The following is a 26,837-nucleotide window of genomic DNA, read 5'->3' as shown; positions in this document are numbered from 1 at the left end:
TTCCGAGAGATAGTTTCACTCTTGGGAGTGCAGCAGTGGGATCTCAGCTGACTGCAACCTTTGCCTCCTGGGTTCAAGCAGTTCTCCTGCCTCAGCCTCCCGAGTGGCTGGGACTACAGGCGTGTGCCACCACACCCAGCTAATTTTTGTATTTTTAGGGTTTAAGCAATTCTCCTGCCTCAACCTCCTGAGTAGCTGGGACTATGGGCATGTGCCACCATGCCCAGCAAATTTTTGTATTTTTTTTTAGTAGAGACAGAATTTCACCATGTTGGCAAGGCTGGTCTTGAACTCTTGACCTCAAGTGATCCACCCGCCTTGGCCTCCCAAAGTGCTGGTATTACAGGCATGAGCTAATGCACCCAGCTGAGTTTATTTTTATTTTTTTCTGTGTTAAAAGAACTTCAGTTTCTAGCTGGGCCTATGTCCCCCTATCCAAAAACAGAGTAAAAGCTATTTGTTACCATATAACTAAGTTCTGGTCAATAGAATGTAAGCAGAACTGTCAAGGAAAGGTTTCCGGAAACTTTATTGGGGCTTCTGTGTAGTCTTCGTTTTCTTCCTTCTTTATTCATTTTTCATCCTGCTGCCTAGGACAAAAATGTCGTGTTTAGCCCTCTAGCTGCCATCTTGGACTATAATGATAATGCTCAAACCCAGGGGTTGGTAGCGTGGCAATCTAAAGATTTTGTGGAACACAGCTGCTACATGAGTTCTGAAAGGCTTACATTTTACTCAACACAGATATAAACTTCTATCTCTGCTTTTTATATAACAGAGATATATGCTTTTATTTTGTTTAATCTACTGGAATTTTGAGTTCCTGTTACTCAGACATAACTTATCATTACACTGACTGCAGACTTCCTGATAGCATATTTAAAAGCCAGAAGTCAAATTGAATAATGTTTGTAATAGAGAAGAGGGAAGAATACTGTCAACCTGACATTTTAAACCAAGAGAAATATCATTTAAAAGTGAGGGCAAAATAAAGATGTTTTTCGAGCAAACTCATTCTGAGAGAGTTTACTATACACATCCTTCCTGAGATAACTACTAAAGATATGTCTCAGGAAGACTGTTGAATCCAGAAAGAAGAGTGAGCATAGGATTAAAGGACTAACCATTATTTACGCAATTCACAATTAAAAATTAAAACAAACATTAAGATGATTGCTATTTAGTTTTAAAAAATAAAAATGGCTTTATCAAAATATAATTCACATATTATAAAACTTACCCACTTAAAGAGTACCATTCAACGATTTTTAGTATATTTATGGAGTTGTGCCACCATCACCATAATCTAATTTCAGAAAATTTTTGTCCCTCCAAAAAGAAGTCCTGTGCCCCATAGTTACTTCCGTCCGAGATCCACACTCCCAGTAGTAGGAAACAATTTAAATACTTCTTTTCTTACAGATTTGCCTATTCTGGCCATTTTATATAAATGAAGTCATATAATATGTGGTCTGTTGGGACTGGCTTTGTTTTTGATTTGGCATAATATTTTCCGTGTTCACCCGTGTTGTAACAGGTATAAATGTATCATTCCATGATATTGGAGGACGATATTCCATAGTGTGGACACACATTTTATTTTTACTTTCATCAGTTGATAGACATTTAGGGTGTCGATAATTTTTGACTACTCTGAATAATGTTGCTATGGATATTTTTATATAGTTTTAAAAAGTGGTATGTTTTTATTTAACTTTTTTGTAAGCCCATGAGTGGAAATGCCAGATTATATTGTAACTCCGAGTTCAGCATTTTGAGGAACTGCCAGACTCTTGTCCAAAGTGATTTTGCTGTTTTATATTTCTGCTCACGATGTATGAGGGTTTCAGTTTCTCTAAATCCTCCTTTACACATGGCATGGTTATTTAAATAAATTTAACCCTAGCGCTTGTGAAGTATTGATATATCACGGCTTTGATTTGTGTGTCCCTAATGGCTTAATGATGTTTAGCATATTATAATATGCTTATTGCCTGCTTGCATCTTCTTTGGAAAGCTCGTTAGATTTTAAGAAAAGGGGCAGCATCACATTGTCTGAATTTCTAGCTGAAGGAGACATACTTAAGATGGAAAATTGTCATCACAAGGAAACTGCCAAACTTATTTATGAACCAAAAGTAGAAGAAAATAGAAACCCCTAAAGCATTAGTTCCCAAACTGGGCTTATAATGTCTTCACACCCTATACAAGTTCCTACTCCTGTGTTTTCTAACTGAAATGGTGCCATCCTATTTGTTAGGTGATATTAATTGAAAACCTACAAACCATATATGCATCCCTACTCTCCCTCATCAGTCACCAAATTCCACTGATCCTGGCTCCTGAATTGTCTCCTTCAGATCCTTCTACTTTATTCTCACAGCCACAACTTTATTTTAAATCCTTACCATCCCTTAATGTAATAGATTCCACTGAGTCTCCATCTTCCTCTGTGAAATCGATTCTCCTCCTTGCCAGAGCAATCTTTTAAAAGATAAATCTGACCATGTCATTCTCCTTCTTAAAAGCCTTCACACACATTGTAGAAGGATAAAATAGACATACTTTTTCCTGTTTTTTGCATGAATTACAACTGAAACTCGTGGATATTATATACAAAACAAAAGGATATTCTGTAGGCAAAAAGAAGAAGGCAGAGTGACTGGAAGACTTGGGACCCCCAAAACAACATGGTGATGAGTTCCCTGAGTTTTCTTTTTATCTCATACCATAAAGATAAAAACCTGGAAATGTCAACAGGTACAGACAAAAAAGAGCCCCAGCATAACTCTGCTCTCTACCTAAGGACCAGGAAAGGGTAAGCATAGCAATACAGAAAACTTTTAGATGATAAACACTCTACTCACGCCAAACATCACAGGAAAAGCTGTGGCCCCATCCTCACCCATTCCCAAAACGGCTGGAAAACCCAGATGTCCACCTTCACAAGGCTGTAACAAGGTGTCTCAGCACCCTTGCTGGGGTGGCATTAGGTAAAGTTAAAAAAGAGAGCTGGCCCTTTCATCTAAACCAGCCTTCTGCCCATCATGATGTCAGGGAAGAATATGTGGGAACCTTGACTACCACTTCTAACTGTCAGTAACCAAGCATCCCTCTTCCTCCCTGCTGGGTTGAGTGTCAGGCGAGGCCTAGAGGAGAATCAGGACTATAGCACTGTCCAATGGCAATGAGGTCATTCCATACACAGTGTCAGTAGAGACCATGTGGGGTACTGAAACTCTCACCCCTTCCCAGCAATAACAAAGCTGGGAATAACGTCGCTCCTCAGGTGTCAATGGAGCAGTGGAAATCCGATAGGGAACTTGAACTTTTACCTCCATCTGGCATGATAAGGTACTGCACCTTCTTCCTCTGCTTCATCTGTGCCAGAGAAAGTCAGTTCAAACAGGGTAAACCTGAAAAAACCCATGCGAAGTGTAAGGTTTATTGCCAAGATAAAATGAGGAAACTGAGGCAAGTATAAGAAAATGAGAAGCTAATTTATTCAGCTCCTGGCGAGGTTCTGTGGTCCAGGAAGGGGCCAAAGGCGTCACGCCTGGCTGTTTAGGGTATGGGGTTTTATGGGGAGGGAAGGCAATTGATTGGCTATTGGGGAAACGAACGGAAGGCAATTTCATTGGCTGTTGAGAGGCAGGAAGTACCTGGAGGTAGCTGTCCTGTTAGGCAGGCGGGACCTTGGGTAAGTGGGCCTTGATTGGCTGTAGGGGAAACAAAGTGAAGACAATTTCATTGGCTGTTGAGAGGCAGGAAGTACCTGGAGGTAGCTGTCATTGGTAGGCAGGCGGGACCTTGGGTAAGTGGGCCTTCTGGGCGTATGGGGCCGACCACTACTGGGCAGGGTTTGGTGGGGCTTCTTTAAAAATTTTTCTGCAGGGTTTTTCAACAGCGGGCTGGAGGTTGGATGCATAATTTAGTGCCGAGTGTGGGCTTGGGCATGGTATGCAGAGGTGGGTGTGGTGAAGCCGTGTGGCGAGGCCAGATAACGAGCTTGGGTGATGATGTGGTTATCAGGCATGGAGAGTGATGAATGTGTCTGTTTGACTCCTGGTGAGGCAGCCGGCCTTACACCAAGATTTACTACTATTATTATTTTCTTTTTAAAAATTTGAGGCAGGGTCTCACTATGTTGCTCAGGCTGGTTTTGAACTCCTGGGCTCAAGCAGTCCTTCTGCCTTGACCCCTCAAAGTGCTGAGATTATAGGCATGAGCCACTGAACCCAGCCTCATCATAAACTTCTAAAACCTCAAGAGAAATCTTGAAAACAACAGAGAAAAGAGACAACTTACTTACAGGGAAAACACAATTTTAATGAGAGCAGATTTTTCATTAGAAGCCATGGAGGCACAATATTTTTCAAGTGGTAAAAGGGTAGAACTGTCAACCTAGAATCTCCTCTAATCAGCAAAAATATTTCTCAGAAATGAAGGGAAAATAAAGACATTATAAAATGAAGGAAAACTAAGAGAATTTGTTGCCAGCAGGCCTACTTTAAAAGAATATCTAAAGAAAGTTCTGTAAACATACAACAACAAAACAGTAAGAGAAGGAACCTTGGGACATCAGGAAGGAAGAAAGAACACAGTAAGCAACAACGTGGCTAAATCCAGTAAGATTTCCTTCTCCTCATGAGTTTCCTAAGTTATGTTTGATGGTTGAAGCAAAAATTTTAGCACTATTTGATATTGTTCTAAATGGATGTAGAGGAAATATTTAGTACAATTATATCAAAGGGGAGAAAGTAAAGGGATGTAAGGTTTCCACATTTTACTTAAACTTCTAAAGTGCTAACATCAGAAGACCTTGATAAGTTATTTATGTATATATAGTGAAATATCTAGTACAACTATTTAGAAAATTATGCAAAGAGATACACAATAGATACATTAAAGTAGAATTCTAAAAAAGGTTCCAGTAAGCCATAGGAAGGCAGGAAAAATAAACTAGATAAATGAAAAAAAGAGGACAAACAGGATACAAAAATAAAATAGCAGATTTAAGCCCTGACATATGAATAATTACATTACATCTAAATGGTCTAAATATAGTAATTAAAAGACAGAGATTGGCATAGTGAATTAAAAAACATTACCCAACTATGTGCTATTAAAAATTCACTTCAAATATAACTGTACAGACAGGTTGACAGCTCATGCTGTCATTAATATTTATTGAAGGAAAGCTGTAGTGGCTGTATTAACATCAAATAATGTAGACTTCAGAATGAAGAAAATTTAGAGTCAGAGAGGGACATTATATAATAATAAAAGGGTCAGCCTACAAGGAAGCATAGTAATTCTATATATTTAAGCACCAAATGATACAGTTGCAAAATGTATAAAGTAGAATCTCTTAGACCTAAAATGAGAAATAGAAAACTCTACAGTTGGAGACTTCAACACCTCTCTCTCAACAATAGATAGAACACAAGACACAAATTATGAATATCAGGAATAAAACAGGGACCACAGACCATGCAGATATCAAAAGGACAATAAGGGAATACTGTGAACGGTACCACACAGATAAATTTGATGACTCAGATAAAATGGGCCATTTTTTAAAAAAAGCATAAACTACCACAACTCATCCAATGTGAAATATATAATTTGAACAGCCTTGTAACTCTACATTAAGAAAGTTTAGTATGTGATAAAAAACTGCCCCCTCCCCAGTCTCTAGGTGCAGATGGTGGGACTGGAATATTCTACCAAATTTCTAAAGAAAAATTAACATCAATTCTACACAGTCTTTTTTAAAAAATAGAAGAGAAGGCAACATTTCTCAATTCATTTGTGAAGATAGCATTGTCTTGATACCAAACAACAAGAGAAAGACGGAATAAAAAAGAGAAAATTACAGACCAACATCTCATGAATATAGATGCAAAAACGTTTAACAAAATATTCACAAATAGAATTCAATAATACATAAAAGGAACTCTACACCACACAACCAAGTGGAGTTAATTCTATGGATGCAAGTGTCATTCATTATTCTAAAATCAATCAGTATAATCCACCATGTTTAACAGGCTAAAGATGAAAATTACATCATTTTATATCAATTGATGCACAAAAGATATTTGACAGCATTCAACATTCATTCATGATAAAAACTCTCAGGGAAATAATTTAGGGGAACTTCTTCAACTTGATAAGAAACATTTACAAAAACCTTCAACTAACATTATATTTAAGGGCAAAAAATGTATGTTTTTCTCTCAAAATGAGAACAAGGCAAGAATGTTCAGTTATACCACTCCTATTCAACATAGTGTTGAGAGCTCTAGCTGGTGCAATAAGGAATGAAAATAAAAATTAAAAAACATACCGTTAAGAAAGACAGAAGTAAAATTGTCCCCTTTGAAGATGCCGTGGTTATCTACATAGAAAATCCAAGGAATCTAATTAACAAAATTTCTAGAACTAATAAATGAGTTCAGCAAGGTCACAGTATATAAGACAAACATACGAAATCAATTGTGTTCCTGTATACTAGACACCAAACTTAAAAACAAAATTATATTTACAATTTAAAACAAGGTGAAATATGTAGATGCAAATCTAACAAAACATGTACAAGATTTGTATGCTGAAAATCATGCAGTGCCCATGAAGGAAGTCAGGTGACATCTAAATAGTGGAGATGCATACTGTGTTCGATTGGAAGATGAAACATAGCAAATATGTCAATTCTCCTAATTATATGCAGATTTAACACAATTTCTATCAGGATCCCAGCAGCATTTTATATAGATAAAGATAAGAGTATTCTAAAATTTATACAGAAAGTCATAGGAAGTAGAACGGTTAAACCATTTTTAGAAAGAAGAAAAAAGTGTGAGGAGTTTATCACTTGATTTCAAGGCCTAATATATAACTACAGTGATCAAGATGAGTGGTATTGGTGAAAACATAGACTCAGAAATTAATGGAATAGAATAAAAAACCCAGAAATGAGTCTACAAAAATATGCAGAACTGAGTTTTGACAGAGATGAAAAAGCAATTCAATGGAGGAAATACGACCTTTTCAACAAATCGTGCTTCAGTATTGGACATCTATAAACAAAAATATGAACCTTGACTTGTCTTACACATTAAGCAAAAAATAACTCAAAATATATCGTGGGCTTAAATATAAAACTGTAAAGCTTATAGAAAAAACAGAAAATCTTTGAGGCTTTGTACCAGGAAAAATGGACTTGACCCAAACAATATGATCTATAAAAGTAAAAATTGATAAGTTGGACTTCATCAACATTAAAAATGGATGTTCTGTGAAAGATCTTGTTAAGATAAAAAGACATTCTACAAGGTGGGAGAAAATATTTGCAAACCACATATACAACAGAGGTCTTGTATCTAGAATATATAAAGAATTTCCAGAACTCAACTGTAAAAAGCAAACAATCCATTTTGAATATGGTCAGAAAACATGAATAGACATTTCACCATAGAAAATATGCACATGGCAAATAAACACATGAAAAGATATGAACAGGGAAAACGCAAATTAAACTCATCAAAAAGGAAATGCAAATCAAAACCACAATGAGATCCCGCTGCACACCTACCAGAATAGCTAAAATAAAAATGGTGATCACTCCAAATGCCGAGGTTGCAGATAAACCGAATTACTCATACATGGATGGTGATACAGCCACTCTGAAAAGTAACTTGGTAGTATCTTAAAAAGCTAAACATGCAACTACCATACAGCCAGCAATTGCACTCTTGGGCATTTATCCCAGAAAAATGAAGACTTATATTAACACAAAAACCTACATGAATGTTTATAGCAGCTTTTTCCATAGTAGCCAAAAATTGGAAGCAACCCAGATGTATTTTAACAGATGAATGGTTAAACAAACTGTGCTGGACTATTACCCAGCAAGAAAGAGAAACAAGCTACTGACACATGCAGCAACCTGGATGAATCTTCAGAGAATTGTGCTGAGTGAAAAAAGCCAGTCCCCTAAGGTTACATACTGTGTGTCTATTTGTATAACATTCTTGAAATGACACAACTATAAAGATAGAGAACAGACTAGTGGCTGTCAGGGGTTAGAAAAGGGGGTAGGGTGGAAGGAAAATGCATCAGGTTGTAACAGGACAACGTGAGGTATCTTTGTGGTGATGGAAATATTTGTAAATTCCATCACTGCCAACATTCTGGTTGTGATCTTGTACTACGGTTTTACAAAATTTGACCATTGCGGGGAACTCCATATGGCATGGAATTGCCATATTATTTCTTACAACTGCGTGTGAATTTACAATTATCTCAAAAGGAGGGAGTGATTAAAAGACTTTGATTTAAAAACATCACTGACTTCTCATGGCCTGCAGAATAAAGTCAAAGCCCTTGGAATGCCACGTCAACCTGACTTCCGTCATGCAGCAATTCACCATTTAGGCCCCAGAAAAATTTAACTAGTTGCTCTCTCGTGGTATTTCACTTCTCCATGCCTTTGCATATGCTGTCCCTTCGGCATGAAAAATCCTCTCCCTCTGCTGGTCACTGAACAAACCCACTAATTTCTCAAAACTCTGATTATAGACCATCTCTTCTATAAAGCCTGGCCTGACTCCCCAGGACAAAATTAATCACTTCTTCCTTTATTTGACACCTATATATTTCTACACAGTTATAGTATTGCTTGTTTCACAGTGTGTTATAAATATCTCTTTAATGACTCTCCCCCCACTAGATTTTGAGTTCCTTGAAAGCAGAAACTGCCTTGCCAGCCAGTGTATAGTAGATGTTCGATAAATGTTTATTTGTACTGAAAGCAGAGTGAATGAAAAGATTCTGGATCTGTATGGACTCCAAACCAAGAGGGAGAATCCACTCATCCCCTGGAAGTTCTTGGAGGTTCATACTCGGTTCCTTTTCTAGACAGAATTCAGATGCATTATTAATTTATGAGACTTCTTGATTTATCAGTCACAAATTCCTGTGATGCCTCCTTTTCAACAAATACTTGTGAAGCACCAACTCCACGGTGTGCCAAGCACTACGTCTAGCACACCTCCCCTGGACAGGCAGGGAGACCAATGTGGTGCCATAGTTCCTGCCATGGTGTGCATTGGGCCTTGGCTGAGCCATGGGCTGAGGCCCAGGGTGAACACATACAGTTTTGTAGGCTATGAAACGTGCAAGTCCAGGGAACATTATCCTGTAGACTAAGCTATGAACAACTCCCTCTTCAGCTGTGTAGTCTTGGGGGTCCTGCTGAAATTCTTACATTTGCACCTGCAGTTCTTGAAGCCCATGAAATAATTGCCTGATTTCCAGGTCAGTACATTTTGTGAAGCTAGGTTCCCTAATCCAATAGAGCAATGTAATAGGAAAGGAGAGGAAGATGTGAGGCCAGTTGAGTCAGAAACCAGAGAAAGCCCATGCATGATATAATTGAAGCAGACAGAAGAAAGACAAGGCTCATGAGATGTTCAGCCAAGTTTTTAATGTTGATTTTATAATCTCAGAAGCAGACATCTTAGAAGTAGATACAAAAGTTAACCTTGAAAGGACATTTTGGGTGCAGGGGTATAAAAAAAAAAAGGAGTAAGTCACAGTTCTTTCCCACAGGAGTTTAGTGTCTATTATCGGCAAAGGCTACTTTGGACAAAAAGTAGAAACAATTATTTTTTGTGATCTACATATTACCCTAAAACCTCTATTTTTTTCTGGAACTCTTGCTAAAAACTCTAAATCTTCAAGCAATTACTTTCAAACAGTTTATTTTTTATCGCAGTGCACATCCCATTTAAACATGTCTCGGATTAACGTGGCACACTCTTCCAAGAGCTCAGAGCACTATATATGTACTATATCCCTGAATTCATTCCCACCAAATTTTTATAATGAGGTTAAAAAGCCCTGGAACTTCCCAAAGGAATGGTACGCAGATTTACGAATGAATCATCCAGCAGATGGTAAGACTTGGATATTTGCTTTGCGGACATTAGCATACTTCAAGGTAGTTACTCATTAACGAATTTTCACTTAATTTTAGGGAAGGCAGTGTCTGAATTAGTGAAAGTATACATTACAGAATTTTTTTTTAAAAAAGCTGTCTTCCAGCTGTGCATGGTGGCTCACACCTGTAATCCCAGAGGCTGAGGCGGGCCACTCATAGGTCAGGAGTTTGAGACCAGCCTGGCCAACATGGTCAAACCCCGTCTCTACTAAAAAATTACAAAAATTAGCTGGACATGGTGGCATGCAACTGTAATCACAGCTTCTTGGGAGGCTGAGGCATGAGAATTGCTTGAACCCAGGAGGCGGAGGTTGCAGTGAGCCGAGATCATGCCACTGCACTCCAGCCTGGGTGACAGAGCAAGACTCCATCTCAATTAAAAAAAAAACCCAAAAACTTCTCTTCTAACTCTCAAGTATCCAACTTATACTAACCATGAACAAAATGTTTGTCGAGTGTATTTCACTGTTAGCAGATAAGCTTTTGTTCCAATTAATCTACTAAATGAATGCTGTTGATTTTGTTCTAATTAATCTACCTAATGAATGCTGTTGATTTTGTTCTAATTAATCTACAAAATGAATGCTGTTGAAGTTCTTCAAAACAGTCTCCCTTTGATCTTTTGTACGTCATTACTCTGCTGAACAGATTAATTCTTTTTATGTATGACAAAGAGTAATGGAGACCTTTCCTCTTGGCATTGATGGTATCACTCTATAGGGATCCACTGCACCAGATGAATTTCTAAATAGACTTTGAAAATTATGTCAGGACTGTGCACATCAGTTGGGCAAGGACAGATGTAATGCTTTGCTTTGAAGGAGGTTGGGTCCCGTTCTTGCTGCTAACTCTTTAGGCTTGGGTTATGCATTGCTTATTGTGATAACTAGCTGTTTGAATACAAATGTTAGTCTTACTTTTGATTCTTTCTGCTGACAGCTCTAGTAGATGGTGCCCAAGTAGACGGTGAATAAAATCTTGAGTAACACACACACCTTGCCTTGTGGAAATTCACAAAGTCTGTACAGATTTTTTTTGCACTCCAGAATGGTCAAACTAGGGCTAAATCAAAAATTAAACTTCAAACAACATCTGAAGAACTAGGGAAAGAGAATACCATCCTGAAGAGTTAGGAGAAAGATAGATTTCCGAATATAGAAGCCCAAAGAAAAATGCAAATCCTACTTTGCATTTTCCCAAAGAAATGAGAAGATGTAGCCCTGGTGAGACAGGAGCAGAAAGACATAAGAAGAGAAACAGATGTTTTTAGAGTTAGACACAAATAAAAATATGTTACATAGGAATTAAAATCCTTGCTGAAATAGAAAAATGACGTGAACAAAATTTTAATCAATGATTGGAAGACGAGTTTGAAAACACTGTCTTGGAAAATAGATGAAAATGATGAAAGTTGAAAATAGTGAGAAACAATAGTAGGAGGTCAGAAAAGAAAGACCCAACATAAATAACAAATCATAGATATGCTGAGACAAAAGTTGGAAAAGAAGCAGCAAAGATAAAATTGAAGGCAGCTTGCCTGAGCAGAAGAAAGTAAGACCTGGGTTTGCAGATTAGAAGGGCTCCCTGTGTTCAAGGGAAAATTGTTTTTCAGTAAAAATCCCCTATAATTTCATATATACTAGCAAAATTTTTGAATTACAATGATAAAGAAAAATGTTGGTCTACAAAGAAAAAAAAGCTTATCAGACTTTATTCCTAATTATCTTCTACAGCATACAAATAGCATATGACATCTGAGAAATATGTTCAATTTAATGAAAATTCAATAAATCTGTACCTAAGTTGTTGTTCATGTGTATCTCGTTAACCACTATGTCGTTCTTGGAAAGAATTCTTTGAGGATATACTTCAGCCAAATGGAACATGAATCAAAATTAATTCTGCAGAGCTGTGGTGTCCTGTATAATATGGCTATTAAGCACTTGAAACATGGCAAGTCCTAATTGAGATGCGCTGTAGGTATAAAATATACAATGGATTTTGAGAAAAAGCAAAAGAAAATAAAAATTCCATTAATAATTTTGGTATTGATTACATGTTAAAATGACCAGATTTTTGATTTATTGACTTAAAATTGATAGAATTATTTTTGTTTGTCTTCACTTTAATACATGTAGCTACTAGACAATTTAAAATTACATGCGTAGCTTGCATCTGTTCCATTAAACAATGTTGCTCTGGGTTCAAATTGTTATGTTAAAGGTATTGAGCACCAAAACCAGGTAAATGTATCTTTAAGTCTAAATATTTATTGGACAAAAAGAAAACAGAATATAATGTGAAATACCATCACAATACTTAACAGTGAAGTCTCTTAAGATTAAAATAACAATTTAGCAAAATAGCTGAAAATTCACATGGTATCAGTAAAAGTGAATAGAGGGAAGGAAAGAGATGGAGTTAGAAAGGAGTTAGTGGATACTCTTAAGTTATCGACGTTGAAAAAATACAAGAGAAACAGAATATAAGAATATACAATTTTAAATTTAAAGGTAACTATCATCCAGGCATGGCTGCATATACCTGTAATCCCAACTACTTGGCAGATTGAGGCAGGAGTATTGCTTCAGCTCAGGAGTTTGAGGCTAGCTTGGGTGACATAGTGAGACCCTGTCTTGAAAAGTGAAACAGAGAAGGAAGGAAGGAAGGAGAATTATAGTTTCCCAATCTGGATTAAAACACGTTACAGCTATATATTGTTTCAAGAGGAAAAACTAAAGCCAAAGTGATAGGCAAGAATGTTTTAGGTAACTAGAAATAAAAAGGAGCTAGCTCTGGTAGGATCCATTTTCTAAAAAAGCAGAATTCAAGGAGCAAAGAGCAAAATGAGTTCTTTTTTATTGATAAGGGATGTGGTCCACAGTGAAGATGTGGAAATGCTGCACCTTATTCCAGCCACAGGATAGATCTTGTGTACGACACTAGACATGGTCCTTTTCTTTAAAGCAGTGCCCACAAAATAGTTACAAAAATTCCCATGAGTTAGATGACAACAAAATCAGATTAGATTAAATCAAGATTAGATTATATGGGACGTACTCTCCGACTCTGCTGTTACGATGTTACCATATTATAGTCATATTATATGTAATACTAGTATTACATGAATTACATATTATATGACAACCCATAGGATCATATTGTTACCTAGAAAACCAGAAGGGTAAAGAAAGGAAGAAGGTAAGTTTAAGTGACACCACCACTAAAAACAACCATTGGAAATATATTTTTAAAATAGGCAACTTCTGGGAAATAAAAATTGCCATTGCAGTCTTCTTAGAAGTTGACATGTCAAACTGGTGACAGGGAGCCAAAACCATAGATAGAAATTCTCTGATTTAAAAAACAAATTAGGGAAAAAAGTAGAAGACTAATCTATTGAAAGTAGGGGAATGAAAATATCAAATCTAAAAGCAAAGACAAATGAATTAGAAATGAGAAAGCAGCAGAGTTTCTAAATTCAAGAACTACCTCTTTAAAAAGGCAATGAAATGAACAAATCTCTAGAATAGCCTGGTCCAGTGAAACTTGTTTTAATGCCGGAAAACTCTATGTTGGTGCAATACAGCAGCTGCTAATCATGCGTCTATTGAACATTGAAATGTGCTGGTGGGACTAAAAAAGTGGATTTTAAATTTTATTTGATTTTATTCCTAATTTAAATGGCCACATATGACTAACAGCTATCATATTGGACAGAAGAGCTCTAGAAAGTAGACAGATAAGAAAATAAGCAAATAAACACTCAAAAATATTAGTGTATAGATGAAGATCAATACAGAAGATGCATATACATTTATGCTAACAAATTTGAATATCTCTACAAAATAGTGGTTTTTAAAGGAAAATATTCCAAAAGAAATAGGTAAGATGAATGCGGCAATCACAAAGACTTTGAGCAATTTGTGCAATAATTACTTCGAATAAAATAACTTTGAATTCCAAGAGTTTTATGGGCAGCTTTATTCAAATATTGGGGAATGGACTATTCCCAGGATGAACACTACCTTAAAGAAGAAACTAAAGGCTAGGATAGAAACCAAAGACAAGGAATAATGCAAGTTGGCTTAACTATTAAGAAGCTTTTATTCTATGATCCAGATGCCACGTAGACTTTTTAAGACCTGTGTAAGATTGTTTCAAACCTTCATTTCACATCGTTTCAATCCTTCAATTTCTGTGAACATTTTAGGGTTTTCCCCTCATTACTTATGGCTATTGTTTTCTGAGTCTGTTGAATTTTTTCCTACGCTTCGTGTCTTGCAGATAACAAAAGATGGGACACAGTCTATTCTTCATAATTTCTATATCCTCTCTCCAATGTCACGTTCAGAAAGCAGCAAGTGTGTGAGACTTTTATGGTTCTGGAGAGCCAGTTACATCAATTCCACATAGCATTTAACTTAAACACAAATGCCGGAGATACATGTTTTTGGAAAATTCTGCACTTATTTCTGCCAAGTGTCTTACGCCATTTATGTTGCTATAATAAAATACCTGAGACTGGGTAATTTATAAAAAACAGAAATTTATTTCTCACAGTTCTGGAGGATGGCTATCCAAGATCAAGCTGCTGGCAGGTTCAGCGTCTGGTGAGATCCTGACTTCTGCTTCCAAGACAATGCCTGTTGCTCTGTCCTCCGAGGGGGAGGAGCGCTGTGTTCTCACTTGGTAGAAGAGACAGAAGGGGACCAGACTCCGTCCATGAAGCCCTCATGACCCAATAGCCTTCCAAAGGCCACATCTCTTAATACTGCTATACTGGGGATTTGGTAAAACGGGTTAGACTAACAAGATAACTCAGAAGTAAACCCTAACACCTTTGGGAATTTAGAATGTATCGTCACAGATCAAATTTGATTCTTCTCTTTTGATGGGGGAGCCCTCCCCATCCCTGATGTGTGTGATAAGGAGTTAAATTTTTAAATCTTTTTGCATTGCAGGAGACAGAATTCCTGAGAAGTTTCTAAAACCAACAGTTACTATATTGAAAATAACAAAACAGTATCTAGGTGTTTAAGATATTCAGACATATTGATACTTCATTTTTTTGTACCATCATTTTTGTTTTAGTGAGCATAAAAGTCTTCATCTGGGCTTTATTCCATTCATTCCTGATTCCTGTGTATCCCTGACCCAAGTTTTCTACTCATTGGGAATTTTAGGGGCTTATTTTTTAAAAGGAGAGGAAAGCTACAAACCCATGTCACAGATAATTTGAGAACCATTGAAGGTTTCCAGTAAGGTTTTTTCCTTCCCTTTACAGAAAATTAAGTCATCTTTTCCTGTACTTCTCTGGATTCTAAATGTTTCAGCTTTCTGCCAGCATAATCTTTGAGTATTCTTATACATAACTGAGTTGATAAGTCACTTGTCAGATTTTAATGGGATTTCCACATCACCGTGGGCTCGTCTTACCAGCAGTTTATCAAGCTGCCATTCTTAGCCACACCACAAAATGAATCTGTAGTTGTTTCTGATTTAGATTCTCCTTAGCACATTTTCTTGCTTTCTTGTCTTTTCTCAGTCCATTAAATTCACCTTGCATTATTTATCTCTTCCCTGCAGCCTGAACTTCCTTCGTTAAAGGAAGCTGCAAACTGCTATCTGCAAGAGACTGAGTCAGGACTCCTCCTAGTTGTGATAAGGCAAATCCTGTTTCCTATTCGGAAATGCGGGATGTTCTGTGTGATCTATACTATGTATATGTTTATTTGCTCTGTAATCAAGTAGTAAACAAAGTGTGATGTATCTCAGAGAGCCCTGGATTAGGAGAATGAGAATTTTGGGTCAAAGTAACCTGTTTTCTAACACTGTAATCTAGGTTATTTCATTTCTTGGAGGCTTAGGGCCCCAGTGTTCAAGTTTCCGTAATACTTACTTTGAAGGGCTGATGATTAAGTAGGCTAACACAGGTGAAGCCCAGCACATAGCAAGTACTGAACAAATGTTTGCTACATCTGATCTGAGACCTGCTCTCCTGATGAGCTCAGTGGCACAGATGCTGCCAGTCTGGAGGGGTTATGGGTCCGTGAAAGGTTGTCTGAAGAAAAGGGTGAGGATTTATGGCAGGGACAGAGGGGAGGTAAGAGGAAAGGAGAATGTAATAGGCATTGAATGAGAGTCAGGAACAAATCAAAGGAGAGAGGAAAGAGGAGGTGGGGAGGGGAGAGGGGAGAAGCTGATGAGAGGGTGTGGGTTGAAAGGACATGCTCATCTCCTGCACCTGAGCCGCATTATTTTTGGGTGCCCTGAAGGCTTAGTTTACCTAAGATTTCCCTCATGGGGTTTTTGATATTGAGAAAGACCTGTGTGACTCTGTTTTTGTATTTTTGGCTCTATTTAGTTAGAAACATTTCATGCTTTCAACATTAGCTTAAAATAAATCAGAGCAGGGGAATTTTTATTTTTCATGTTGTCAGAGCAGACCTTTCCAGTGCCCCTGGAGAGTCTTCTGCCCACATTTGTGGAGAGTCAGAGGAAGGGTTCTTTTCCATTCTCTCTGAGTTCACAGAGAGTACTTACTCCTAAAGACTCACCAGATTGAGTTGAGATGAGCCATGTCAGAGGCCCATGGTGATCCTTCTGAGGCAGGAACAAGTGGCAGATTGGACTCTGGCTGTATTTTCTAGCACACAAAAGCATTGTGGGTACCCTGTATCCTGGGCACCTCTCGGGCCTGGCTTCACCTCCTCTTGGTCCTATTTTTAAGCTCTGGCTGCATTGTTTTCTCTTAATATCCATCCAGATTATATGGGAATTGCCCCATGCTCATGCATGGGTAGACTCAGAAGGGCTAGGAAATTAATTCCCTATGGAGTTACCTTTGACCATGGGGGATGAGAGTCTGCAGATAAATAAATCTCTTTGATTCCTCAGGAGGATAATTCTGAGCATGCTTCCCAGCTCCTCTGTGATCCCCGTGGAACCCAGACCCAGGTACCCTGTCTTCCTGTCTTGATAGGGTTTATTATTAAGCACAGTAAGGCCAGCAGATCAGGAGGTGACTGACCTTGAAAGGATAATGTGTTACACTCACAGATTCCAAGAGAAGGGGCACGTCATACCATGGGGGCCATACAGGAAATCTCGGGGTTTGTCACTGGGCAGAGGGAGATCAGGCTGCTGTGGGCAAGAGCCTCAGTGTGGTTCAGGAAGCAGTGAGTGAGACAGGGTAAGCAGATTTAGGATTGGCTGGTTGGATAATGTCAGTGGGCCTGGGGTAATTAAGCAGATGGTTAGTGGCTGGGAACACAAAAGCTCTATGAGGGAAGTGGTTGGGGGTGTGGACTCTGGGTCAGTTGGTTTGTATTTGAAAGGCACACACCTGGGAGGAGGACTACTGCTAAGGAGGTGCAGGGACAAGGTGACTCAGGCATATTATTATTGGGTTGTTTGGATCCAGGCATGTCTGGCATACACACGTAGGGCAGATGTTACAGTGCCAAGTTTACAGAAGCTGGAAACATGGTGAATACACCCATGCAGATGACAACTTGACCTTGTACCTGTGTCTTGGCTTCCCTTGTTACTCCCTGATTTACTCTCCCTGTTTTCCCCTCCGCTTTCCAGACTTACTGGTGGCAAGAATAAAAAAAGCTTGCCACAAGCCCTTGTCTCAGAATCTACTTTCCAGAAAGAAACTTGGTCAAGACCTTATGTTGGAGGCAATTCGGAATGGGCTGAGAAAGGCTTTTTTTTTCTGTAGAGGGTGGTGCTCTTTGTTCGTCTTTCTTAGAGTATTTCCTGTGATCTATTTCTTACTTAAAATTGTTAATGCCATTATTACTCACCTTTTGCCTTAAAATTTTAATTTTTACTTTTTGGAAAATAATCTATCATTTATGAATTCATTCAGCAAGCATCTCTTCAGAGCCTGCTGAATATATAATCATGAGTTCACGCTGATAGTTCCAGTTCAAATCTAACACAGCAGGGTTCTTCACCTTCTCCTACTGTCTGTATTTTCTGTCTCCTGAAATAAGAGCTGTGGTTCCCAGCACCCTCATTATGGCTGCACATTTGCTCTGTCCTACAATATACATGGTATAGTTTCTTTATGATTGCTTCTTTACGATTACCAGCAATAGCAAACCTACTCAAAGAGATTCAGGATTCTCTGCTGTGTGTGTGTGTGTGTGTGTGTGTGTATTTAGATCTGATCTTTCTAATGATGTGCAGTAGGGGTACTGTATTCATACAATATTTAATTATTTTCCATTAGAATTATGTTACTAATATCACATATAGTTAGGTTTGTTTCTGTTTCTGTTCAATTGTAGGATTTTTAAATTTTTTTGTTAACTATATATTTGAATATTAAAACATTTACATCACTCAAAAATAAAAACTATATGCATTCTCTCCTGGATTCCATCTTTCTGGATTCTCTCTATAAAAACAAACAAACAAACAAAAAAACTCTATACAAATGTGAAGTCTTTCATCTCTAACCTGTCTTCCTTATTCCCAACCCACCCCTTGTGGGTAATTTTCATGGTTTCTGGTTTGGTCTTCTTTGTCTTTTGCAAAAATGAGCAAACATATTTCCCCTTGTTTCTTATCCAAGTGGGAACATAATGTAAATAGTCTCATGCCTGTTTTCTTTTCACTTATAATAGATCTTGGAAATTACTCCTTAGCAGCTTGTAGAGATCTTTTGCTTTGGGTTATTAGTCAGTGGCATAGCAATCCATTACATAAATGTACTATAGTAATTCAGAAGTAGGCAAATTATTAGATTTCTCAAAGGGGAGCAGCATGAGGACTTTGGTGCTGTTAAAGGATAATTTTTCAAAAATTCCTCCAAGTACAAAGTGAACATTGTCAAAGATCTTATTTAACACATGAATGAAGGAAGGAACCAGTAAGATATGACAGCTAGTTTAGAAGACAGACAAAATGTAAATCCATCAGGTTTGCTGAGATGAATTTACTTAATGGATGAGAAACTGGCAAGACTCAGCATTATCTACAGGGCCGTCATTAAGTGCATTCCATGGGACACGGTTTACATTTCTGTAGACAAGAATCATTTGCATTGCTATCAGTTTTCTCCAATTTACAGTATTGTGAAGTTGTTTCAAGATAATGAAGACAGTGTAGATGGGTGAGATAGACGGGACACTCAAAAAAGTTTTTGGTCAATTTCAAACACTTTGACTGTTTGGATAAAGTTTATGGAGGAGAATAAGGAGAGGGCTAGGGGAAAACGAATTCAGTTTTTCAAAGACTGGCTCAGCCTAAATCAGCTAGCAGCTACCTTGTGTTTTCCTGCCTTGTCATAGCTTCCTGGGGCCAGGGATGGCAGAGTTTTAAGAAATTTTCTTAGTCACCTGAACCTTTCGCAACACCACCCTGATCAGGCAGCAGCCATCAATGCTGAGGCAAGATTCTCCATCAGCAAAAAGGTTGGATCTCCCTGAAGGCTCAGATGATTGTTAGCATTTTTTATTTCAGCAATAAAGCATTTTAAAATTAAGATATGTACATTGCGTTTTTAGACAAAATGCTATTGCACACTTAATAGACTAAACGTAACTTTTATATGCATTGGGGAGACCGAAAAACTTTGTGTGACTCATTGTATTGTGATACTTGCTTTATTGCAGGGGTCTGGAACTGAACCTGTGATATCCCTTATGTGTGCCCGTATGTTGTTTTCTAGCCTCTTTAGAAGATGAAGGCAAGTGAGTGGGGAGCTGAGTGTCCAGTGAATCCTGTTCATCTCTTCAACCACAGTCTTCTGTAAACTCGTCAGTGTGGGTACCTTGGTGGCGTCATCACGTTTCCATCTGGGAACCCTTAATGTAGAAGTGGCTTGGGTCTTATGATTCTTCTGATTCGTTGACTGAGAAAATGGTGAAAAAGCTCTTACGAATGCATTGATGGTTTTAGATGAATTTGTAATTTTATTAGTAATATCTATCTATATTTAACCATCAGTTACGCATTTGTGGGTAAGATGTAATTTCACCCACAGTTAAATGCGTGGCACCCTGTGGATTCGTGGAACTCTTCCTATGAGCCTGTCATTTCTCATAAGTCACTGCTCCACAGCTCACCAGTCTCCTTTCTGAAACACAGACCCCCATGGCCATGTCGCCACAACCTTGCTCAAAAATCTTTCTTTCCTTTTTCTTTCTGTTTTCTGCTTGGAGGAGTTTTATACAAGGCACTTTGCAAATGGCCCAACCAGCCTCTGACCCGATCTCTGGACACTGTCCCTGTGGCTTCGCGCCAGCCTCAGAAGCTGCTTCGTTATGCCTCTGAGCCTGCACTGATTGCTTTCCCCTTATTTCCACCTGCTGAAGAATGGCTCATGCTTTAGACCACATCTGATGTCGTGTTCTCCATGTGGCTTTCCCCAGGGCCCTGAAGGAGAGTGGGGGAGCCCTCCTCTGGCTCCCATAGCCCACTATTTACCCCTTGGTTATGAGGCGTTGCCAGTTTGTTGTGATTGTTTGTGGGTTCTCTTGGGAGCCAGTCTCATTCATCTTTCCATTTCTAGGGCCAAGAATGAAACCTGGAACACTGAGGGAATTCAGTATGTGTTTACTGAATGAGAAAAATAAAGGAATAAAGGGGGATGTGCAGGAATCTTACTGTAAGGTTGTCACTTAGATCAGGTGTAAGAAAACAGGCTGCTGTTAGTGTTCTCCCTCCCAGAACCAGACCTTCATTAACAGAGAACTGATCTTCATTAACGCGGAGCCACACTTCATTAATAGGACTAGATCTTGTTAAGATATATGTTTAGGGCCTTTAAAAAACAAAAAAAGCGGTCTTGTCTTTCAGGGGCTTGAGGAATCTGTTTCCTGCCACTGATCCACTTAATTTTCTCCTGATAGACACAGAAGCAGTTTGGATGGACACCCCAAGGGAGGTCAGTTATGGCATGGGTATTGAAAGAGCTGTTTGCTGACCCATGGGTGTCCTTGCTGTAGGCTCAGGGACCCACGTGAGGCACTCCCTCTTGTGTGTGATTCTTTTGATCTTCCTGGCAGAGCTGTCCTTCTGGCACAACAAACCAGGGTGATTTCTTCCATGGTGGGCTGCAGGTGGCTGGCCAAGGTCTCAGGGAGGTAACCCCACATGCAAACAAATCCATTCTCTATCTGCCTATCCCATGCATGATGTGCATTAACTGACACTGCTTCTCACTCCTCACAAATCCTTTCTCTATCTGCCTATCCCATGCATGATGTGCATTAGCTGACACTGCTTCTCACTCCTCACAAATCCAATCTCTGTCTGCCTGTCCCATGCATGCTGTGTGTTAACTGACACTGCTTCTCACTCCTCACAAATCCAATCTCTGTCTGCCTGTCCCATGCATGCTGTGCGTTAGCTGACACTGCTTCTCACTCCTCACAAATCCAGTCTCTGTCTGCCTATCCCATGCATGATGTGCGTTAGCTGACACTGCTTCTCACTCCTCACAAATCCAGTCTCTGTCTGCCTATCCCATGCATGATGTGCATTAGCTGACACTGCTTCTTACTCCTTCATGCCCATCCTCATACCTTGTGACTTTGTGTGTGAAATAGAAAAGCCAGCCTTTTGCATAGACAAAGCTCCATGGTGCATGGCTTAGTGACCTGACAGACTCTAAAAATTTTTATTTATTGTTATTTTATTCTATTTTTATTTTACTTTAAGTTCTGCTATATATGTGCAGAATGTGCAGGTTTCTTACATAGGTATATGTGTGCCGTGGTGGTTTGCTGCACCTGTTGACCCATCCTCTAAGTTCCCACCCCTAAACCCCCACCCCTCAACAGGGCCTGGTGTGTGTCATTCCCCTCCCTGTGTTCTCATTGTTTAACTCCCACTTATGAGTAAGAACATCGGTGTTTGGTCTTCTGTTCCTGTGTTAGTTTGCTGAGGACGAGGGCTTCCAGCTTCATCCATGTCCCTGCAAAGGACATGATCTCATTCCTTTTTATGGCTGCATAGTATTCCATGGTGTATATGTACCACATTTCCTTTATCCAGTCTATCATTGGTGGGTATTTGGGTTGGCTCCCTGTCTTTGCTATTGTAAACAGTGCTGCAATAAACATATGTGTGCATGTGTCTTTATAGAAGAAATATTTTTATTCCTTTGGGTATACGCCCAGTAATGGGATTGCTGAGTTAAATGGTATTTCTGGTTCTAGATCCTTGAGGATTGCCACACTGTCTTCCACAATGGTTGAACTAATTTACACTCACACCAACAGTGTAAGAGAGCTCCTATTTCTCCATAGCCTCACCAGCATCTATTGCTTCTTGGTTTTGTAATAATTGCCTTCTGACTGGCATGAGGTGGTATCTCATTGTGGTTTTGTTTGCATTTCTCTAATGATCAGTGGTGTAGAGCTTTGTTTCTTATGTTTGTTGGCCGTGTAAATGTCTTCTTTTTAAAAGCGTCTGTTCATATCATTTGCCCACTTTTTGATGAGGTTGTTTTTCTCTTATAAATTGGTTTAACTTCCTTGTAAATTCTGGACATTAGACCTTGGTCAGATGGGTAGATTGCAAAAACGTTCTCCCATTCTGTAGGTTGCCTGTTCACTTGACCTGATCGTGTCTTTCTGTCATGTGGGTAGACATAACAAGCACAAGCCAATGGTGATTGGTTAATGGTGATGGTAATATCTGTAGACTCGACTTAAAATTTTTTTGCTCATAGACTTTTAAAATAAGTTATTTATTTAGTTTATTATTTATGATTTTTATTTATTTACTTTTATTCTTATGAATTTTTATTTCAGAACAGTTTTAGATTTACAGAAAATTTGCAGAGATAATATAAAGAGATCTCATATACCTGACACCCACTTTCCTGTTATTAACCTCTGACATTAGCAAGGCACATTTGTAACAGTTAATGAACGGATACCTGTACATTCTGAGCAGCTGACATCCACGCAGTGTTCAGATTCCTTTAGTTTTTAGCCAGATGTCCTTTTTTGGTTCCAGAGCCCTGTCTAGAATACCACATGACATTTAGTCATCATGTCTTTAGGCTCCTTTTGGCTGTGACAGTTTCTCACACTTTCCTTATACACTAGTTCCTCTGTTTCCAAGGGGGTTTGGTTCTGTCAGGTACCAAAATGCACAGGGGTTCAAGTGCCTGATATAAAGTGATGGAATATTGACATATAACTGATGTACATCCTCCCCTATACTTTAACTTACTTCTAGATAACGTGTAATACCGAACACAATGTAAATACTAAGTAAATAGTTCTTATACAGTATTTAGGGAATAATGATCAGAAAAAGGCTGTGCAAGTTCTCTTACAGATGTTTTTTTTTTCTGAACATTTTTCTTCTTTAGTTGTTTTAATCCATGGAATCCATGGATATGGAGGTTCAACCATATTTGGTACCCTTGCCTGCTGTCAAGAGTACCAGTTAGCTGTTCTGCGGCAAGAGTTTCCAGTGGCTTATCTAATGTTTTCTCCATGACTAGACTGGGTGTTTCAGACTGGTCTTTAATAGGTTTTATTACTGTTTGGGTATGGTAAGGTCAACAGATAGGGAGACAAATGCCATTGTAAAGAGAATTTGTTTACCTACAGATCTCAAGAGAGGGATTCCAGGTCATGTTTTGGGGCCATCTGGGGAAGCACTGGTGTCAATCAGGAGGTGGGGTGGGATGTTGTGGGGAGGAATCTTTGTTGTGATTTCTGCAAGAAGGAACAGGCAAGGCAGGGTAAGAAGGCTTGGGACTGGCTAGTTTGAATGACTTGGCTGCAGCCTAGGGGCTCCCTAATATCTAGTTGCCTGGTACCAGGCCCTGGGGTGATTAGGTCCAGTGGAGAGTGGCCAGGGGTGTGAAAGTCCTATAAGGGCTAGTTGGGGTGTAGACTCTGGATTGGCTGGTTTGTATTTGAAAAACACACCCCTGGAAGGACTTCTCCTGGGGAGTTGGAGGCTGAGGGAGAGTGGGACGACAAGGGAAGCAGAAGGCCAACGTCAGTTGACTCCAGCATATTATCGGGCTGTCCAGAACTAGCTGTGTTAGGTCCATGCATATAAGGCAGATATTATAGGATGAAGTTTATGGAATCTAGAAACATGCCTAATACACAGAGACCACAGAGCAAAAGTGACATTTTCATGACATATCAAGGGCACACACCATCACCACAACTTCTCTGTTGAGTTTGACCTTGATCAACGGCAGATTGGGCTCTCCTCTTGTAGACGCCTCTTCCACTTATTTAACATGAGATAAATGCCCACCATTAACATTTATCTCATATGTTTAAAGTTTTACATGCATATAATTTTCCTGGGTTTTGATATTGCAGAAGAATCAACCTGTTGATGGTGAGTTCTAGCTCTTACAGTTGATGTCCTCCTTGGTATGGGTGTCTCCATGGAATGCAGTCTTGGGCTTCGGGCAAGCTGAGTTTACAGGGGAGACTTGTGTTTGGACACCCTCACTGTTCCCTAAAATAGTAGTGCTTTATGTATTTCCAATTGCTGACTAAACATCTAAATGTTTGGTGTCAGCCTGTGGCTGTGTCAGGAGTTTGGGCTGGTTGCCACTGCAATGAGAGAGGATGTATCCGCAATACTTAGCTTCGAGTCAGAAGACTCAGAGTGGGTCTGTTTGGCATAAAAACGTAAAAATTCCTGGTTACAACTCTCTAATGTTGGAGATGGTGAGAATTATATAAAATTCCCTACTCTGCTTTGGAAGATCCTGAGTTGGGGAAGGCAGGACATGGCGTCAACTGGTGGATAATTCACCTGCATCTCTCTTTTCCTCATGCCTCAGGCTCTAAGTCACAGAACTGTCTGTGGAACTCCCTAATCGACGGGCTCACAGGGAATGTCAAGGAGAAGCCACGGCCAGCAATTGTCCACGACCCTCGACCCCCAGAGGAAATCCTAGCGGATGAATTGCCGCAGCTGGATAGCCCGGAAGTCTTGGTGAAGACATCCTTCAGGTTTGGTGGATTGCAACTCGATGTGCTCCTTCTCATTCGCCTGTGGAGCTGTTTCGATGCAGATAGACGCAGAGTCAGGGTGGCCAGCAAATGACTTCATGTCTCTGAGCTGAGTAAAGTAGAATTGATGGAGGAGGGTTGGAATCGATGCTAGCTGGACTTCTGGCTGGATTTTCTGAACGTAGTGAAGATCTTACCAGTAGTTAAGTTACTGTTGGTATTTAATTGGTATTGGCATTTAAGTGCTGAGGCAAACGATTTACTGATGTTGGCAATTTGAGTTGGATTAATGAGTCTTTTGCTTCAAAGGAGGATGATGCATCCAGATAAGGGTGTAGAGAAAAAGCACGTGTTGAGAATTAATTCAGCCCTGTGTCTTCAGAGTCTCTTGCTGGGGGAAGGTTTCCAGCTGTAAAACATGTAAGAGCTGCTCCTGACGGAAATGAAGTGAGAATTTCCTCGTGTTGTTTCCCAGGTGGCTGTTTACTTTGTTCTCGTTCATCGTTTAGCCTTGCATCTTCCTGCAAGGTCTTTTACTTTCTTTTGATATTGTGCTCCTTATAACTCAGTCCCTTTCTCACCCATATTAAAGAAAAATCAATCTGGGTACGAATGTGGTATGAAAAGGTGATTCCCACCCCCGCCATGGGCCTTTCAGACTCACATTTGGACAGGGTATTTATAGGACTACTGGTATCAGTAATTAAGACAATCATTTTTCCAGCTTGCCTGCTGCCTCTCCATTCCTCCTGTTATGTCACTTTTACTTATCTTACTTTTCTTTCCACAGTAGTCTTTCATACTCTCCACATGGTTAGAAGAACATATAATCCCCGTTTTTCTCTCCCCATAAACAATTCAGACAGCTACTGGAGTTCCATGAAATACATTTGAAAAATGTACTCTCTTTTGCATCCAGGTGATATGTGTAATTGCTCAGTGAGAGCCATTAATCTGTGAAGTTTCTTAGTGTTGACTGAATTATAGATGAGTTCTAAAAGAAGTGATAAATAGGGATTTGGGTTTCTTTATACAGTGTGACAAGTGCATTGGTGAGACAAGAATTGCAGGCACATGCTGTTTTTATTTCTTTTTTTTTTTTTTTTTGAGCTGCCTAGATTTTATTTTATTTTATTTTTTTAAATTTTTTTAAATTTTTTATTGGATTTTAGGTTTTGGGGTACATGAGCAGAGCATGTAAGACAGTTGCGTAGGAACACACATGGCAGTGTGCTTTTCTTTCCTTCTCCCCTTCACCCACATTTGGCATTTCTCCCCAGGCTATCCCTCCCCACCTCCCCCTCCCACTGGCCCTCCCCTTTTCCCCCCAATAGACCCCAGTGTTTAGTACTCCCCTTTCTGTGTCCATGTGTTCTCATTTTTCATCACCCACCTATGAGTGAGAATATGCGGTGTTTCATTTTCTGTTCTTGTGTCAGTTTGCTGAGGATGACGTTCTCCAGATTCATCCATGTCCCTACAAACGACACGAACTCATCATTTCTGATTGCTGCATAATATTCCATGGTGTATATGTGCCACATTTTTCCAATCCAGTCTATTATCAGTGGGCATTTTGGTTGATTCCAGGTCTTTGCTATTGTAAACAGTGCTGCAATGAACATTCGTGTACATGTGTCCTTATAGTAGAACGATTTATAGTCTTTTGGATATATACCCAGTAATGGGATTGCTGGGTCAAATGGAATTTCTATTTCTAAGGCCTTGAGGAATCGCCACACTGTCTTCCACAATGGTTGAACTAATTTACACTCCCACCAACAGTGTAAAAGTGTTCCTATTTCTCCACATCCTCTCCAGCATCTGTTGTCTCCAGATTTTTTAATGATCGCCATTCT

The 26,837-nt window shown here is 39.1% G+C and overlaps 1 protein-coding gene across 11 annotated transcripts in view; it reads left to right on the top strand.

Moving 5' to 3' along the window:
- The window catches only part of PDE1C (phosphodiesterase 1C), a 689,353-nt gene that overhangs the window by 213,331 nt on the left and 449,185 nt on the right, over positions 1-26,837 (top strand). For all 11 annotated transcript variants that reach the window (XM_078342145.1, XM_078342151.1, XM_078342149.1 and 8 more), the window contains exon 3: positions 24,807-24,978. In XM_078342145.1, coding sequence (XP_078198271.1) covers positions 24,807-24,978 — 172 coding nt within the window. The remainder of the gene's footprint in view (positions 1-24,806; positions 24,979-26,837) is intronic.

The sequence above is a fragment of the Callithrix jacchus genome, chromosome 11, assembly GCF_049354715.1.
Source record: "Callithrix jacchus isolate 240 chromosome 11, calJac240_pri, whole genome shotgun sequence".
Taxonomy (NCBI): Eukaryota; Metazoa; Chordata; class Mammalia; order Primates; family Cebidae; genus Callithrix; species Callithrix jacchus.
Note: the sequence above shows the minus strand (reverse complement) of the source record. Positions and strands in the feature narration are given on the sequence as shown.